Source organism: Pygocentrus nattereri, chromosome 10 (genome assembly GCF_015220715.1).
Source record: "Pygocentrus nattereri isolate fPygNat1 chromosome 10, fPygNat1.pri, whole genome shotgun sequence".
NCBI classification, from domain to species: Eukaryota; Metazoa; Chordata; class Actinopteri; order Characiformes; family Serrasalmidae; genus Pygocentrus; species Pygocentrus nattereri.
Genome location: NC_051220.1, coordinates 25228949 through 25244596, shown reverse-complemented (window position 1 = coordinate 25244596; position 15648 = coordinate 25228949). Strand labels below are relative to the sequence as shown.

The window sequence follows — 15648 nt, the reverse complement described above, 5'->3', positions numbered from 1 at the left end:
AAATGTATTTAAGCAGCAACCTTGAGATCAAAGGATCTTTAAGATTAAGAAGAACGGACTCATTTTTGATTGGTAGCGTGTACATCTTATTTGTTTGACTTTCTCTTGCCAACGTAAAATAGAAGTAATGTGTGGTCATGGAATTTCGGTGGCCATTTCAAAGAAAAGCCTTCCTGGGGGTTATTTCATAAAAGTGGGATTTCTGAGTTTGCCAAAAGTCAAGTCTGTCCAGCAGAATGAGAGGTCAGGAGCGTTCTGGGCAATATTGGCTTTTAAGTTATCCTGGTTACTGAAAATTCACTTATAAAAATACTCCAATGACAGCAACACAACATGTGTACAATCTTAAAAACAACTCTTATCTAATGATCTAATGATGAATGATAGCGTCGGCGGGTCTTTGATGGTCAGGCTGGGGGCGGGGCCACATCTCTCATTCTCTACTGAATGAACCCGATTTAAAGGAAGACTGTAGGGTGCTAACATGGGGTGAAGGTGAAGCTGTTTGGCTGATCAACCTCAGCACGGCCATGGGGAAAGTACACTTCTATGCACTGTGGTCGTTACACGAAGCACCTCGTCAGTTTATCAGGTGGGTTTTTATGGCTTAGAGAGTCATAGGCGTGTTTAAGGTGTAATACAAGCATGTCTGTGTTCTTTGCTAATGTGTCTTTAGCAACGTGAGCCGCAAAAGCTACCAGGTTCAAATGCCGCTGCCTTTGCCGAAGCAGCTGGTGGTGTTCAGTCTGGGAGAATGGACCTCATTTTCTTGTAAGACAACAGTGTTAATTGAGGTATCAGTGAGCCCTGACGTGAAGCCGCAGAAGATTGGGATTCTCTCACCACATTCAACGTAGGAACGGATAAAAAACCTGTCTAATTCAAAATGCCTGCCCGGTGTGTTCTGCTTACCTTCCGCTTCACCTTTCTGTTCCTATTTGTTTTGGAAGGTGCCTGGTCTGGGAAGGTGACTGGACTCTCGACCTTTTAGCCGAATCGGCAGAGAAAGGTAGAAGAGGTGTATATGCAAAAGTGGTGCTCACTGTTTGTGGAGAGGTATTTTCATTTCATTTTCTTTTTTTTACCGTCTCCCACAAGTTTGTTCTTCCCATAGTGATGCTACATGGCATTTGTTTTGTACTAGGCCTAATATCGTTGGGCGGGGTTTAGGCGAGATGACGCAGCAAGCAGCTGAAACCACATGTAAAGTCACGGTCAGGATTTGAAAAAAGTACAGCGACTACACTTAAAGGGGAACTCCACCGATTTCTTTTAAATAAATTCTACACAATTAACTGCGTAAGATGTAAACAAAGTCATTCAGAGTGGTTTGATGTTAAATGCTCCGTTCTAGAGAAACTTGCAGAGTCAGAGTTGTTTAGAGTGGTGGTGACAGGAACCAGACTGCTGAAGGATTTAATGGCTCTGAAATCTCCCTCACAGAAAGTCGTTACATAGATATGTGCTGCCTGATGTCTGACACATTGCTCTCTGATGGGTTTGGGACAAAGATTTGGTATAAAATGTCCATTTATTGTAATGCCTCACTGGCAGAGGAGGACATGCAAGGCAAAATAGTCCCCAAAGGATACTTACTTTTTCAAATCTGGTATTATTTTTACCATTATTAACATATAGAAACTCAGAAAACGTGTAGGTTCACTTGTGATTTTATATAGTAAATAGAATGGTTCGTTTTGTGTTGTAGACATTGTGACTGACCTTTGCTTCCTAACACCACCACGGTAAAGAAATTCTTATTTTGTAATTTCTCTGCACAGTAACCATTTCCAACCACTCTGTTTGTACTTCAAGGATTGAATTAAGTACATACAAGGGGAAATAAAAATGGCTTTACACAATTAAGTAGCTGTTGGTGGTTATCATTCTGTTCTTTTTACATTGAAGTATTCTTTAAAGAGGAATTTCACCAACTCATTTAGAGTGGTTTGATGTTAAATGGTCCATTCTAGAGAAACTGGTTCAATGGTTGTGCATTGGTGGTGCAGTTTTTCCAATATTGTGATTTTTGACTCTGATTAAGTTTGAGGTCTAAATTATGCAGAAATATTTGAAAACTCTGAAGGGTTCACAAACTTTCACTATACACAAAACCATGTGTTTTTTTTTTTTTTTTTTTTTTCTCTCCTTTTCCTGTAAAGTTACCATTTTGGGGATATGAGGTTTTGTTCTGACAACAGGTGCATGGATGGATGGATGGAGAACTATAGCACTTCACAAGCTATTAAAAAAAAGCTATGCTTTTTAAAGTATATTACCCACTTAAAACATTACTCACAAGGATTTCCAGCATGTAGCATAGAAGCTGCTTGCTTTAATTTGAAAGCTTTTCTCAGATTTACATGTTCAGTGCAGATATGATTGATTTGGACAAACAAAACGCTCATACTGTGAGGTACTGTCTAATACTGTGAGGTAGGAGTGGGCAGTACGACGATGATGATGATTCACATGCATATTGTGTATTGTGAAAATGTCTTGAAGTATTGTGATAAAATATTTTTGTCTTATGCCCACCACTACTGTGAGAATTAGTTGAATTTGCATGAATTCTTACAATTACAAGTGCAAATTCCAATTCAGTTTTGGATAGAATTAAAATGGCAGCTCTTGTGATTTAAAAAAATTGCACACTTTCAAATTGTGACATGATATAAAATTGAGTCTTTCAGCACTAAACTACAAACACAATGTTTATTTGGTGTCCAAAATGACCTTCAAACATGCACATGTCTTCAGAGTTTTATATGTAATAATTGATAATTATCAAATAGTGGTCAGTGGGGAAAAAAAAAGTTTTGGGGTACAACACCCTGCAAGTAACTCTCTGCCTTAAATGGATAAAATGATCATTTTAAGCTATTGTAAAACAGGGTCACCAGGCAAAGTATTCATAACGTTTCACTTCATTTTTTTTTTTTTTTTTTTTTTTTTTTTTTTTTTTTTTTTTTTTTTTTTTTTTTAAATCGAGTAGCTTTTAGAGGCATTAAAAGCTTTGGATGTCTGGTTTCTATCACCACTACTGGGAACAATTCTGACTTTATATTTCTCTAGAATGGTGTGTTTTACATCTGAATGACTTTGTTCAACAGTTGTTAAGTAGCCGATTTATAAACATGGAATCTGGAAAATCAGAGGAATTCCTCTTTAATGCTGGGTTACGTAGTGATCACTCTCTGTGTAACCCAAACTGGTGAATCTGCTGTGTGAAATTCATTTTGGATTTGGGTGACCGGCACTGGAAGCAGAAACATATCATTTGTTATAGCATTACTTCTTGATAAAATATCATAAAATACACCGATCAGGCATAACATTATGACCACATCCTTGTTTCTACACTCATTATCCATTTTATCGGCTCCACAGATGCAATTTGAAGTTCTGCAATTACAGACTGTAGTCCATCTGTTTCTTTACATACTTTGTTAACCCCCTTTTACCCTGTTCTTCAGTGGTCAGGAGTCAGACTCCCATGGACCCTCACAGAGCAGGTACTATTTGGGTGGTGAATCATTCTCAGCACTTCAGTAACACTGATGTGATGCTGGTGTGTGTTGTGCTGTTGAATGATCCACCACCCAAATAGAACGTGCTCTGTGAGGGTCCATGGGGGTCCTGATCACTAAAGAACTGGTAAAAAGGGGGCTAACAAAGTATGCAGTGAAACAGATGGACTACAGTCTAATTGTAGACTACAAAGTGCACCTATACAGTAAGTGGAGCTGAAAAAATGGACAATGAGCGTAGAAACAAGAAGGTGGTTATAATGTTATGCCTGGTTGATGTGGTTGATAAGTGAGGTTAGAACTTTAGATCACTACCATGTTAATATATGACCTGCGAAACAATCGTGGTAAGCATTTGTTGTCTACACTCTGTGTGAGCTATGAATTATTAACTGCTAATGTTCACAATGTGCTCCAAGGTGTGGCCTAGATTAATTTACTCTGTTGCTCATGATGTAGGTGAGAGCCAGCTTTGTTAGCAGTACACCACGGGTGTCAAGAAAACGACTACCTTCAAGCCAGTCCTCCAGCTTCTGCCAGACCCTTCTAGGCGGCAGTAACAATAACAATGTGAGCCTTTCTTTAAGTTAATTCACTATATACTTGGTCACAAACATTGCTGTTATGAGTCTAGTTTTTTTGTAGCAGGCAAATTGGACAGAAGTCAGTGTTACATTCAGACTTTCTTCGCCTCATTATTATCCCACCCTATTATCTGCTACAGTTTGATTATGGTCAAGTGTTTTGATATTACCAATGGCACTTTATCAAAAAGGCTGGGTTATAAGAAGGGAAATGACCAACTGTCATTTTGCTTTTTTTTTTTTTTTTTTTTTTTTTTTTTCTCTTCTCAAGATCCCATCTCAGAGGTCATCACCTGAAGACACAGTTAGTTATGCTGAGCTCCAAATGAGCAAGGGGGAAATGCAGAACATAAGTCTTGGAGTGTGGGCTGTGGTAAGGGATCCTCAACAGCCTGGATTTTTAATAAGCAGAAAACAAAACCATTTGTTTAAGATTAGTAGCTGTAAAAAGGTAAATATTTTAGTGGAGCAAGTTTACCACCAACTGCTGAAGCAAAAGTGTCAAAAGTTAAGCATGTGCCACACCAGTGCCTTAACCTCTTTAGAGCAATATTACTTTAATCTGAGGCTGCACATACAAAGACATGGTTTTTCTCACCTCTTCTTACATGTCTCTCTGGTGTCTGAAGGATAAAACTCCAAGGCAGACAATAATAGGAAAGAGAGGACATATTTGGAGCTATGATGGACCTGAAACATCCCTTAAGTTAAGCCAAGCTTCAAGCCCCAAGAAGCTCAGACTGAGCATAGGATCTGCATTACAAAGTCAGGAGAGGGAAGTTGTCAAAAGAAGGAGCTGCAGAGCAGGTAAATGCTTCCCCCAGTCTCATTTTATTTTATTTTATTTTCAATTAATCTATGGTCACTAACCTTGGAAATCTAGTGTAAGTACATGATTAACTGGATGAGGTGCATTGGTGATGGACTGATTTTGGAAAGTTTTTCACAAAGCAGGATTTTTCAGTAAGCTGAAGCTGAGTAACCTGAAGCTTTTGTCCTATTGAACGTTTAACTTTGGGCTGAAAGGGACATGGAGCTTAAAATTAGCTTTTAATATATTTTTGACATGTTTGTGCAGTACTATGTAATGCAGCATTGCACCTTTTAGCCTCATCTGTTTAACAGAATGCATGATTCTGTATCATTTTCATCTATGAGTGTTCTCTCAATACAATACTCAACATTCATTATGCAAATAAATCAGCCTTTGGGAATCCCTAGTGCTCAACAAATCCTGACTATCCTGTTAGCCACTGATCTAAAGGCTAGTAAATACATCTGTGGTGCCAGCTTTAGTGATATAGCTCTAACCTCAGTTAGTCGAGTCGTGTGTGTGTGTGTGGTGTGTGGTGTGTTGTGTGTGTGTGTTTTGTTTTTTTTTTTTTTTTTTTTTTTTTTAACTATAATTCTGTTAAAGAATAAGCCAAGATGTGAGGTAAGCATATTTACAGTAAGTTATCAGGCCAAGTGAGAAATACTGCTTTGTGAAATACCACCTTTTACAAAGTTGGCTATCCAGGAGACATGTTGGAGACCACTATTTTAAAGCAAGATGTGGTACTATAATGTTTCATCTCTCATTTACATAAATATGCTTCCGTTTTATAGAAGGAGAAGAAACTGAACATGCGGAAGTATTTATCTCTACATTAATCATCACTGTCATTTTACCCAGAGCATCCATCAAAGCGCTGGTGCCACACCATGTGTTTAAGTGATCCTGACACAGCTATTCTTATTGGTGGAGAGACTGTAGACCAAGCCCACTGTACAGACTCCATATGGAAGCTGGAGATTGGTGCGTTTCTTTCACATTTGCATCTGGGTATGGTGGACTGGTAGACATGGTTTGTACTTGACTTTGAGGTTTTTTGGCCTGCTTTATTACATGGCACTTAGGCAGGTGTGTGTGTGTGTGTGTGTGTGTGTGTGTGTGTGTGTGTGTGTGTGTGTGTGTGTGTTGATACAGATGCCATTTTGATAAGATTCCTGAAAAACATTCTTTTACAGTACTTAATTTAAAAAGACAAATATTCATTTGCTGTCTCAAAAGCGCATGTCTTTTTGTCCTTTTTCTGTTTACAGATGGTGACTTTTGGCTGCCCATGGATTCCTCTGCAACAGGACCTCTCCCACCCAGTGCTCAAGGCCACTCTGCAGCCTTTGACCCCAAGAGTAAAGTTATCTATGTGTATGGTGGCTTGAGAGAAGGTCAGCGATATAATGATATTTACATGCTGGACACCTTAACCTGGAAGTGGAAACTCATCAATGTGAGTTTGACTATATTCTGCCTTGACTTTTTCTTAAGCCAGATATTTAGCTGAGTAGTTATCAATAACTTGGAACTGTATGTATCAAGGTTAATCAAAATATTAATATCCACTAGGCAAAAGGAAATGTGCCTTCATTGGCATACCACAGTGCCATCATCTATAAGAGTGAGATGTATGTGTTTGGGGGCTTGCAGCCGAGTCGTAGTTCTGGAGGCAAAGCATGCAGTAATGCTTTGTACATCTTCAACCCTGAACATGAGTTGTGGTACCAGCCAATCGTGGAGGGTGACCGTCCTCTTCCCAGGTTTGGGTCAGTGTGCTTTTTCATATTATCATCTTCATCATATCTTCCAGGCTTCTGGGCATGATTTAACTTGGATTTGTAAATCTGATGTGACTCAGTATGTTGATTTTGTTATTCATGTTCATAAACAGGCACTCAACCACGCTGCTGCCCAACAAACTAGTCATATTTGGAGGTAGAAAAACTGCTGCCTACCTTAATGATCTCCACATTCTAGATCTTGGTAGTAGACTCTTCATTGCTTAATGCATTTGGCTAAACACATGAGTAATAAATGATGTCTCTAATTATTCCAATGATCACTTCTGTTTTTAAAAAGGCTTCATGGAATACACAGCAGTGAAGTACGAAAACATGCCACCACTGGCCCGAGGGTAAGCATGTCCTCTAGGGGTGTTCTATACAAAATTTAAAATTCCTTTTCAATATGATGTTGTCTTAATACAAAGCCATTTTTCTATACTGTAACAATGAGTGCCTCAATGTATGCCTTGTGTACATACACTCACCAGCCACTTTATTAAGTACACCTTGCTAGTACAAGGTTGGACCCCCTTTTGCCTTCAGAACTGCCTTAATTCTTCATGGCATACTTTCAACAAGGTTTTGGAAACATTCCTCAGAGATTTTGGTCCATATTGACCTGATAGCATCACGCAGTTGCTGCAGATTTGTCAGCTGCGCATCTATGATGTGAATCTCCTGTTCCACCACATCCCAAAGGTGCTCTATTGGATTGAGATCTGGTGACTGTGGAGGCCATTGAAGTACAGTGAATTCGTTGTCATGTTAAAAAAAAACAGTTTGAGAGATGAGCTTTGTGAAATGGTGCATTATCCTGCTGGAAGTAGCCATCAGAAGATGGGTACACTGTGATCATAAAGGGATGGACACAGTCAGCAACAATACTCAGGTAGGCTGCGGCATTTAAACAATGCTCAATTGGTACTAAGGGGCCCAAAGTGTGCCAAGACAATACCCCCCACACCATTACACCACCACCACCACCAGCATGAACCGTTGATACAATGCAGGATGGATCCATGCTTTCATGTTGTTTATGCTACATTCTGACCCTACCATCTGAACGTCACAGCTCAAGTCAAGACTCATCAGACCAGGCAACAATTTTCCAATCTTCTATTGTCTAACTTCGGTGAGCCGTGCGAATTGTAGTCTCAGCTTCCTGTTCTTAGCTGACAGGAGTGGCACCCGGTGTGGTCTTCTGCTGCTGTAGCCCATCTTCTTCAAGGTTCGACGTGTTGTGTGTTCAGAGGTGGTATTCTACATTCTTTGGTTGTAACAAGTTGTTATTTGATTTCCTGTTGCCTTTCTATCATCTGGAACCAGTCTGCCCATTCTGCTCTGACCTCTCAAATCAACAAGGCATTTTCATCCACACAACTTCCGCTGACTGGATATTTTCTCTTTTTCTGACCGTCCTCTGTAAACCCTAGAGATGGTTGTGCGTGAAAATCCCAGTAGATCAGCAGTTTCTGAAATACTCAGACCAGCCCGTCTGGCACCAACGACCATGCCATGTTCAAAGACACTTAAATCACCTTTCTTCCCCACTCTGATGCAGTGATCATTCATGAATGTATTTCTCCCTCTGTATGGTCAGGTTTCATGCTGCCCTGCCCGTGTCTGACAACAGGGTGCTGATCAGCGGAGGCTGCAGTGCTTTAGGAGCTCTACAGGATCTCCATCTGTTTAATCTAGGTTAGCTATGCCATTATCAACCTAATCTCTGCAACACTCTGCAAAGCACTAGTACAGATAAGTTGTACTGAAATTGTATTTTGCATAACCAAAACTGGTTGTTGCCAAGAAGCATGTGTTTGGACTAAACTGTAAAACTGATCACAAACTTTAAAGAAAAAATAGGCCCGGTTGTTTGATTTTTGCAGATACTAACTCTTGGACGTCAGTGGTGTGTCCATTGCTCTGCTCAAAACCCCGTGCTGGCCACAGTCTAATCAGCCTGGGTGGCACTGCCTTTTCTGACATTGATGCAAGAGATCAAGGAGCCCACCATCGAACCGGTCCCTCCACGCAGTTCACCGTCTTAGTATTTGGGGGTTCAGACGGTGATGGAATTTTCTACAATGATTCAATCAAATGTGCTACTGAAATCCTTACTGAAGGGTAGCGATTGGACACAAAAAGGCATCCATATAATTAAGATATATAACTGACAGTGAGGGTCTCCCCTCAAGGGTTATTTTGTAAGAACTGGAAAACACTTGAATTTTTCTAAACTTCTGAGTGAAAATACATTTCACTTTAATTTATTCATCTTGAGATGAGACTTTTTTTTTTTTTTTTTTTTTTTTAAGTATTTTAAAGCTGATTTATAGATTTTAGAGATTTAAACAGCTGTTTGGCAGCTATAGCTTTGTAACTTCTCATACTAACGTTAAGGATTTACCATTTTGAGCAGCATTACCTGTTTAGCAACTTCTGAGATTAATAACAGGCTGGTTATCATTTTTGTGCAATAAACATTATCAATCCATTTTACCTATCAAAAGGCACGTTTAACATTTTAAAACTCTTTTTCACTTCTTTGTTTAACTTATCACATTCACAGGTGTTTGTGTCATTTTAATGTGCATCTCACTTTCAAATATATTCTGTGGAAGTTGCAAAGAAGCTAATGAAACCTCAGCATTTTCACCAATACAATAAATACAATGAACAAAAGGAACTTGGCTCATGACTGTATGAAGTTCATTTTAGTGAAGTTTGAGTATTATTTTGCCATTAGTAACACCATGTAGACAACTCATCAAAGATACTTAAAAACGGAATTTATGTTCTCACGTCATCAGGAGTATCTGGCTGACAAGATGGATGGCTCACTTTGAAGGCTTCAAGCTCTATTAAGGTCTGATTCAGTCGCTTGATAGTGGGAAAATGGTTAATGTCCACTTTGAACCTTCAACAAAAAAGAAACAATAGTTTTAAGGTGCATTCTGCAAAATTTGACAGGGATTGTGAGCAAATATTTTCCAATATTGCTTTAATTCAAATATGTAAAGCTTTTTATTAAAGATGCTAGTTAAATAGTCAGTACATGTTGCCTACAGCAGTACCACAATAGGTCTGAGAGTGAGGTTTGTGTGTGTGTGTGTGTGTGTGTGTGTGTGTGTGTGTGTGTGTGTGTGTGTGTGTGTGTTGTTTTTTTTTGTTTTTTTTTTTTCCCTTTAAAGACTAGGAAAATGTCCAGATTATGTATCTCGAATGTGGGAGGAACTTGTGAAGAACTGTAAGTACTTTGACATTTTTTTTTGCTTAATAGCTGCCTAAGGTTGAAGGAAGCCAAACAACTAATGTTGCTGAGAGAGAGAAACTCGCAGGTATGAATTAGCCTCTACATCTGAATTCCCAATTATATGGTGTATTTAAGCAAAGATAAAATTATCCTTTATCAGTTCCATAATGGGGAAATTCTCATGAAACAATGCAAGTTGGGCTTTGTAGTGAGAGAACACTAATACCAAAAGAATTTGAAATTGTAAAATTCTGGCAAACTAATGAGGCTGAGGAATAAAATACTGCACTACAGAATGTTACATCACCTGACATAACCCGTTAAATGCCAGTTTTAGGCCAGATTGCCTCTTTACCTTTCAGCATTGTAGACCTGGGGCACCAGACAAATGTCTGCCATGGATATCTAAAAGCAAAGAAGGTAAATAACAGCGGTTTTTAAAAAAGGTATACAGAGATGCTGCAGCAATCATTTTTCACTTGGAAATATCACGCTATGAAAGGAAAATGTGCCATGAATTCTTTTTTATGTTGGATTGCTTTATTTCTTTTGCCTTCATGTTAAGAGATGACAAAAGATTTTAAAAATCTTGAAACAACTCAATGTTTTGTTAGCATCCTTGCACATAAAATAATCCTATGGCACATGCCTATACAAGAAACAACTGAGTATCTACTTGTCCAGTTACTTTGTGTCCAAAAATGGGAAGTCTGTTTTAAAAAAGCTGTACAGTTCATCTAATATGTCCTTATTTAAAGCTGCTACCTGCAGTTTATTTTCATAGTCATCTAATTTCAAATCCACTATGCTGTAGTACAGAGCTAGAACAACAAATACTGTCTTGCCTCACGACCAAATAAAATAACTCAGACTGTCCTTTGTGTGTATGTGTATTCGCCACACGCATTCATATTAGTTCTTTACCTCATTCCCAACACAATATGTTCCAGCTGTCTGCTTCAGAATTGGCTCCAGAGCTGCAACAAACAAGCCTGATTAGTGGATGAATAGAGCGTACAACTCTGATTAAGAATCTAATGAATGCTTGATTGCTTCTGATTCTGTGTGAATACTGCATATGATTCATGTGAAGCAAAGGTGAAAAAGAACTACATACATCTCGATCACATAACAGATCTAACACTAAAAACTCACCCTCAAATCCTCGGTTGATGAAATGTTGAGCCCACTGTACTTTCTCTGCCCCGATTTTCTGTATTACATAAAGATTCTGAAAAATAATGAGATGTACTGCTCAAACTGGACAATGTGATCATATATATAAATAAAATGAAGCATCAGCGAATACAGTACTGTGAAGTCAGAGACCAGCCTTCATTTATTTCATTTCTAGTCAAAAGAGCTATTATGTACAAGTTATTCATTTTTCAGAAGATATTCTTGTGTAGATTTGAAGCAAGATAATCCACTCCATAAAAAAGGTCAAAGGAAAAAAAAAGGTCAAAGGAAAATAAGTGAGGTAGCACGGTGGCGTGGTGGGTAGCGCTGTCGCCTCACAGCGAGGAGGGCCTGGGTTCGATTCCCCGGCCGGGTGATCAGGGTCCTCTCTGTGTGGAGTTTGCATGTTCTCCCCGTGTCTGCGTGGGTTTCCTCCGGGGTCTCCAGTTTCCTCCCACGGTCCAAAGACATGCAGTCAGGCCAACTGGACATGCTAAAGTTGCCCCTAGGTGTGAGTGTGTGAGTGACTGTCTGTGTCTGTCTGTGTGCCCTGCGATGGACTGGCGACCTGTCCAGGGTGTATCCTGCCTTCCGCCCAAAGACTGCTGGGATAGGCTCCAGCACCCCCCCCGCGACCCTGACGGAGAAGCGGCTTAGAGAATGGATGGATGGAAAATAAGTGACTAAACCAGAGTTCAAAACATTATTAAACGGTAAAAAAGGGCAGAGAAAATGGGACTCCTTACAATCATGCAAGATCTGGTAGAGCTCCAAAACTCTCACCATCAGATAAACAGCAGTGAAAGCTTTCATCTTTGAAAGACAATACACTCAACCTCCACTCTTGCTTCAGATCTGAAAGACCTCCAAAAAAGATAAAGACAAAGTGTGGATATAATAAATACTAAAAAAGGATGTATTTAATTGTTGAGGTTTCTGTGTAATTTTCTTTTGAATGTTACTTTTTTCTTCATACTGAACTTGATGAAACTTGTATTTAATGGTCATTTTGCCTGTAAAGTAAATGAACAGTGGTCTCTGCACAGCACTGTGAAATTTCATCATAAAGCCTAAACTACATCTCTGATATTTGTTCATATCTATATCATGTTTTGTAATCTTGTTAAGAACTGAGAAATACAGCCAAAGACAAAAAAATTATTTGAATAAATTTTTATTACAGTTTATATCAAAGTTTTAATACAGTTACAGAAACTGCCTGTTTCTGCTGTGCATAAGACAATCTTGAATACTGGGCCAGTGCACTTGGCTGAATTAGCTCGATTGCTTTTAAGCGTTGTATCACTACCCATGGAAATTATTCAAAATTTTCCATATTATAAAGCATGTGCTCAATTTCTCATCTACTTGACTTATGTAAAACCTCACGATCCAACTTTTTCTAGGGAGAGCAAGGTTGAAGTTAATTTGCTTAGCTATTCTACCACCTCATATTAATACAACGTAATGGATCTGTTCGCCAGACCAATACACATCATCTTTGAATCTTTTTTGGATAACAGCCCACAAAATTTGCACACACTGGTAGATGTGAAGTTCACTGAGGGATGTTTACACCAACTCTCTCATGATTGCTAATGCCCTGCTATATTCAAGTTGGCAAAACTACCATATTTGTGTATATAATTTCAGTGGTAGTTTTGATGAAAAAAACATGGGCTTTAACAGACCTTCATGACATGTGAGTGCATACAACACATAACACTCATTACAAGTACACTTTGTTATTGTTTGCTATAGGACTATGTGATTACAAGCTAAGATCCCCTTTAAGCTTTAAAACCACTGTAACTAAACTTTTGCCCTGTGTTTGGTAAAGCTGTGCTAATTATACATGCTCACTAAATTTTCCTGGCTCTGCTCTATAAGCTTCTACTATGCTCCATTTTCCAGAAACAGAGATTCCGTATCCCTGCCTTCTAGAGGAGTCCTGAGTATAAGCTAGTGAAACCACACTGAACTATGTGGATACAACACGTATGTTTTAACTTTGAACTGAGCTAAGTCACTTCAAAACTCTCTTTGACTGGACTGGGGTAAATCCATGTATCTTACACACATAATAAACATACCTGTAGAGGCTGGATCCCAGAGGCGATGAGGTCACAAATCATGCGCACCTGAGCCCGCTGCTTTGGGTCAGCAGGGAGAAGCCGCAGCCCTGGCCGAGTTTCATCAATGTATTGGACGATGGCCATCTGGTGGCACAGGGAGGACCATGATTTTACACACTACAACACCAGTTCCACTACTAATTTACAATTAAAAACTTGAGGCTGAATTTTGTAAACTGTTTGTCATATTCGTGGTCCATAGTTGAACTTACTGACTGAGACAAGGTGATGCCATCAATGCTCACAGCAGGCACTTGCTGCATTGGGTTCAAAGCTTTGTACTGATCTGTGAGCTGAAGAGAATATAGTGAGTTACATCCACAGACTATGTATACAAGGTACATACTACCCAAGATTAGGGATGCACAATATCATAATCATATTGATATCATAAGAAATTTGCTTAAAAAATATCAGTATCAGGCAGATTTTTGGATTTCAAATCAATATTTGATTATTCATTTACTTCAAGAGAGCAGAGCATTTAGGTGACACTGGACTACTAGCATGGATAACATGCTTGCATTTGTTTCATTTTATTGTATTCTTGACCCTCTACAAATAAATATTTTCTCTTTAATGCATATACAGATGGATCTAACCCCAGTTTCTATTTTATAAATGTTTATGTATTCACATCAGTAATGGTATATGTGTACATAAAAGATATTGGATGGTGGCATCAGCCCTCAAATCTAATATCAGTGCAACAACTCATCACAACAATCAGCTCAATAAACAACCCCTGCACCCAACTTACAGTGACTGTTCAGTTACTGTGCCTTTCAGACTAATACATGCAAATGATAAATGATCTCTGTTCTGATTGCCTGTATTGTTCCTCATTCAAAAAGCAATTCAAGCTGAAACAAGTTAATAAATCCTATACAGGAAACAAATTTAAAAATTAATTTTATTGCAAGTATTAGCGCACAATTTATTTTTATTTGCTAATATCTTGGGGAAAAAATAAAATAAAAAATGTACTTTTTTCTAAAAAATGTTTTTTTACTAATGTGTTAAATTCAGAAAATAAATGTTAAATGTTAAAGTAGTTATTTTCATTTAGGAAAAAAAACATGCTATTTGACAGGGTGCCCAAACTTTTGCAGACTGTTTCAGAGAAAATGAGGACAATTTGATTTTCCATGATAAAAGCCAATTAAACAGAATTAAAAGAGGTTCACTCAAATCACAACAATGTGAGCTCTTACCTGTTGGCCTCCATCCTTAATAAGGTTTACTGGTACTTGATCATATTCAATACACTTCAGGGCAAAAGCTGGTGAGATTGGAACACATTCACGTTAAATTGGAGAGAGTCCCTTTAAGGGCAGACTAAACAGACTAAAGAGGGTCAGACAGTAATGATGCTACAAAGAAAGCAGCTTACCTATCCGGACTCTCCATGAGCAAGAACTTCTGAAATATCCATAAAGCACAGGCTAGAAAATGGGAAAGACGTTATTATGAAGGCAGCAAGCTTTTATAGTCATAGTATTCAAGGAAAAAGACAATGATCAAGACTGAACCTTAGTCTGAGCCGCCATAGTATTGACACCAAATGTAACCGCAGGACTGAAGTTTTCGGGCTATGTGGGGGGAAATCCTGAATCTGGCCAATGAGATTCTTCCCTAAACTTCCTCCTCTTTTCCATAGCGACTGTGTGACTAAGCAGTTTAGATTTTTGCACGGGTTACACTGACTAGGCTGGTTAAATCCCCAATGTCTCCCCACTTGCTTCTAAGTGCACTACATAGGCCAGGGAATAACAGTTTCTGCACCCAAATATAGAGCAAGAGCCAAATTAGAAACTATTTGCGATTCTGTGACAAGAACACACAGGAGCTGCACATAAACTAGGCTACAGCTGGACTATATATGAATTATGAATACAAATTACCTTCATTAAACATGCCAACGATGTATGCATTGCAGAGCTGATGTGCGAGGCAGAGTAACGTTAACGTTACTGTAACGCAAATTCACTTCATTGCTTAGAAAAAGGTTTAGAAGAGTGCAAGAAACTCCTGACTGAAGGTGGACCAACCTACTAAACTAAAAGGCACTCCAGACACTGTATAAGCACACAGTGTACACTTAAGTCTAATGAATATAATTTAACACAATTCCACTGTTTGTTTTATATGTTTAATGTGTGCATAACTATATTACATAACGTTAAATAATGACCGACACGTCTATGGAGTCTATGGACGTCTATGGACATCTTCGTAACACCAATCGTCACCTATTTTACTCAAAAAAGGGTGGGTTCTGCAACAAGCCTGGATATAATTGTCTGGCTGCCATAGGGCTTTCTCCAATCGAATTCCGCTACTGGGGGGAGTATTCTTTTCGT

General features: G+C 38.7%; 2 protein-coding genes across 3 annotated transcripts; one reads left to right on the top strand and one right to left on the bottom strand.

Moving 5' to 3' along the window:
- Window positions 1-423: 423 nt before the first annotated feature.
- Window positions 424-9404, top strand: zgc:163014 (uncharacterized protein LOC100038766 homolog). Its single transcript, XM_017711837.2, has 13 exons — window positions 424-592; window positions 677-853; window positions 951-1056; window positions 3990-4100; window positions 4386-4487; window positions 4744-4921; window positions 5790-5912; window positions 6200-6387; window positions 6504-6700; window positions 6826-6869; window positions 7014-7068; window positions 8319-8416; window positions 8605-9404. Exons 1-13 carry the CDS (start codon window positions 531-533, stop codon window positions 8844-8846), a joined length of 1683 nt encoding a protein of 560 aa, XP_017567326.1. The 5' UTR covers window positions 424-530; the 3' UTR covers window positions 8847-9404.
- Window position 9405: 1 nt separating this feature from the next.
- Window positions 9406-15447, bottom strand: gstz1 (glutathione S-transferase zeta 1). Of its 2 annotated transcripts, none has more exons than XM_017711834.2 (9): window positions 15190-15447; window positions 14679-14730; window positions 14500-14567; window positions 13498-13578; window positions 13244-13369; window positions 11127-11202; window positions 10896-10948; window positions 10327-10376; window positions 9406-9635 (listed from the first exon to the last, which is right to left on the bottom strand). In XM_017711834.2, the coding sequence occupies exons 1-9, from the start codon at window positions 15217-15219 to the stop codon at window positions 9509-9511; spliced, it is 663 nt and encodes a 220-aa protein (XP_017567323.1). In that variant the 5' UTR covers window positions 15220-15447; the 3' UTR covers window positions 9406-9508. The 2 variants fall into 2 exon arrangements, with proteins under 2 accessions (XP_017567323.1, XP_017567324.1); XM_017711835.2 differs by lacking the exon at window positions 15190-15447 and adding an exon at window positions 14818-14976.
- Window positions 15448-15648: the final 201 nt, after the last annotated feature.

Excerpts from the sequence above, each read along its gene's own strand:
- zgc:163014 (XM_017711837.2), top strand. The coding sequence starts at position 531 with ATGGGGAAAGTACACTTCTATGCACTGTGGTCGTTACACGAAGCACCT. Across the intron at positions 5,913-6,199 it reads CATATGGAAGCTGGAGATTG|ATGGTGACTTTTGGCTGCCC; the intron begins GTGCGTTTCTTT and ends TTCTGTTTACAG. Across the intron at positions 6,870-7,013 it reads CAAACTAGTCATATTTGGAG|GCTTCATGGAATACACAGCA; the intron begins GTAGAAAAACTG and ends GTTTTTAAAAAG.
- gstz1 (XM_017711834.2), bottom strand. The coding sequence starts at position 15,219 with ATGCATACATCGTTGGCATGTTTAATGAAG. Across the intron at positions 11,203-13,243 it reads CTGGGATCCAGCCTCTACAG|AATCTTTATGTAATACAGAA; the intron begins GTATGTTTATTA and ends ATTATTTTTCAG. Across the intron at positions 10,949-11,126 it reads CATCAACCGAGGATTTGAGG|CTCTGGAGCCAATTCTGAAG; the intron begins GTGAGTTTTTAG and ends TGTTTGTTGCAG.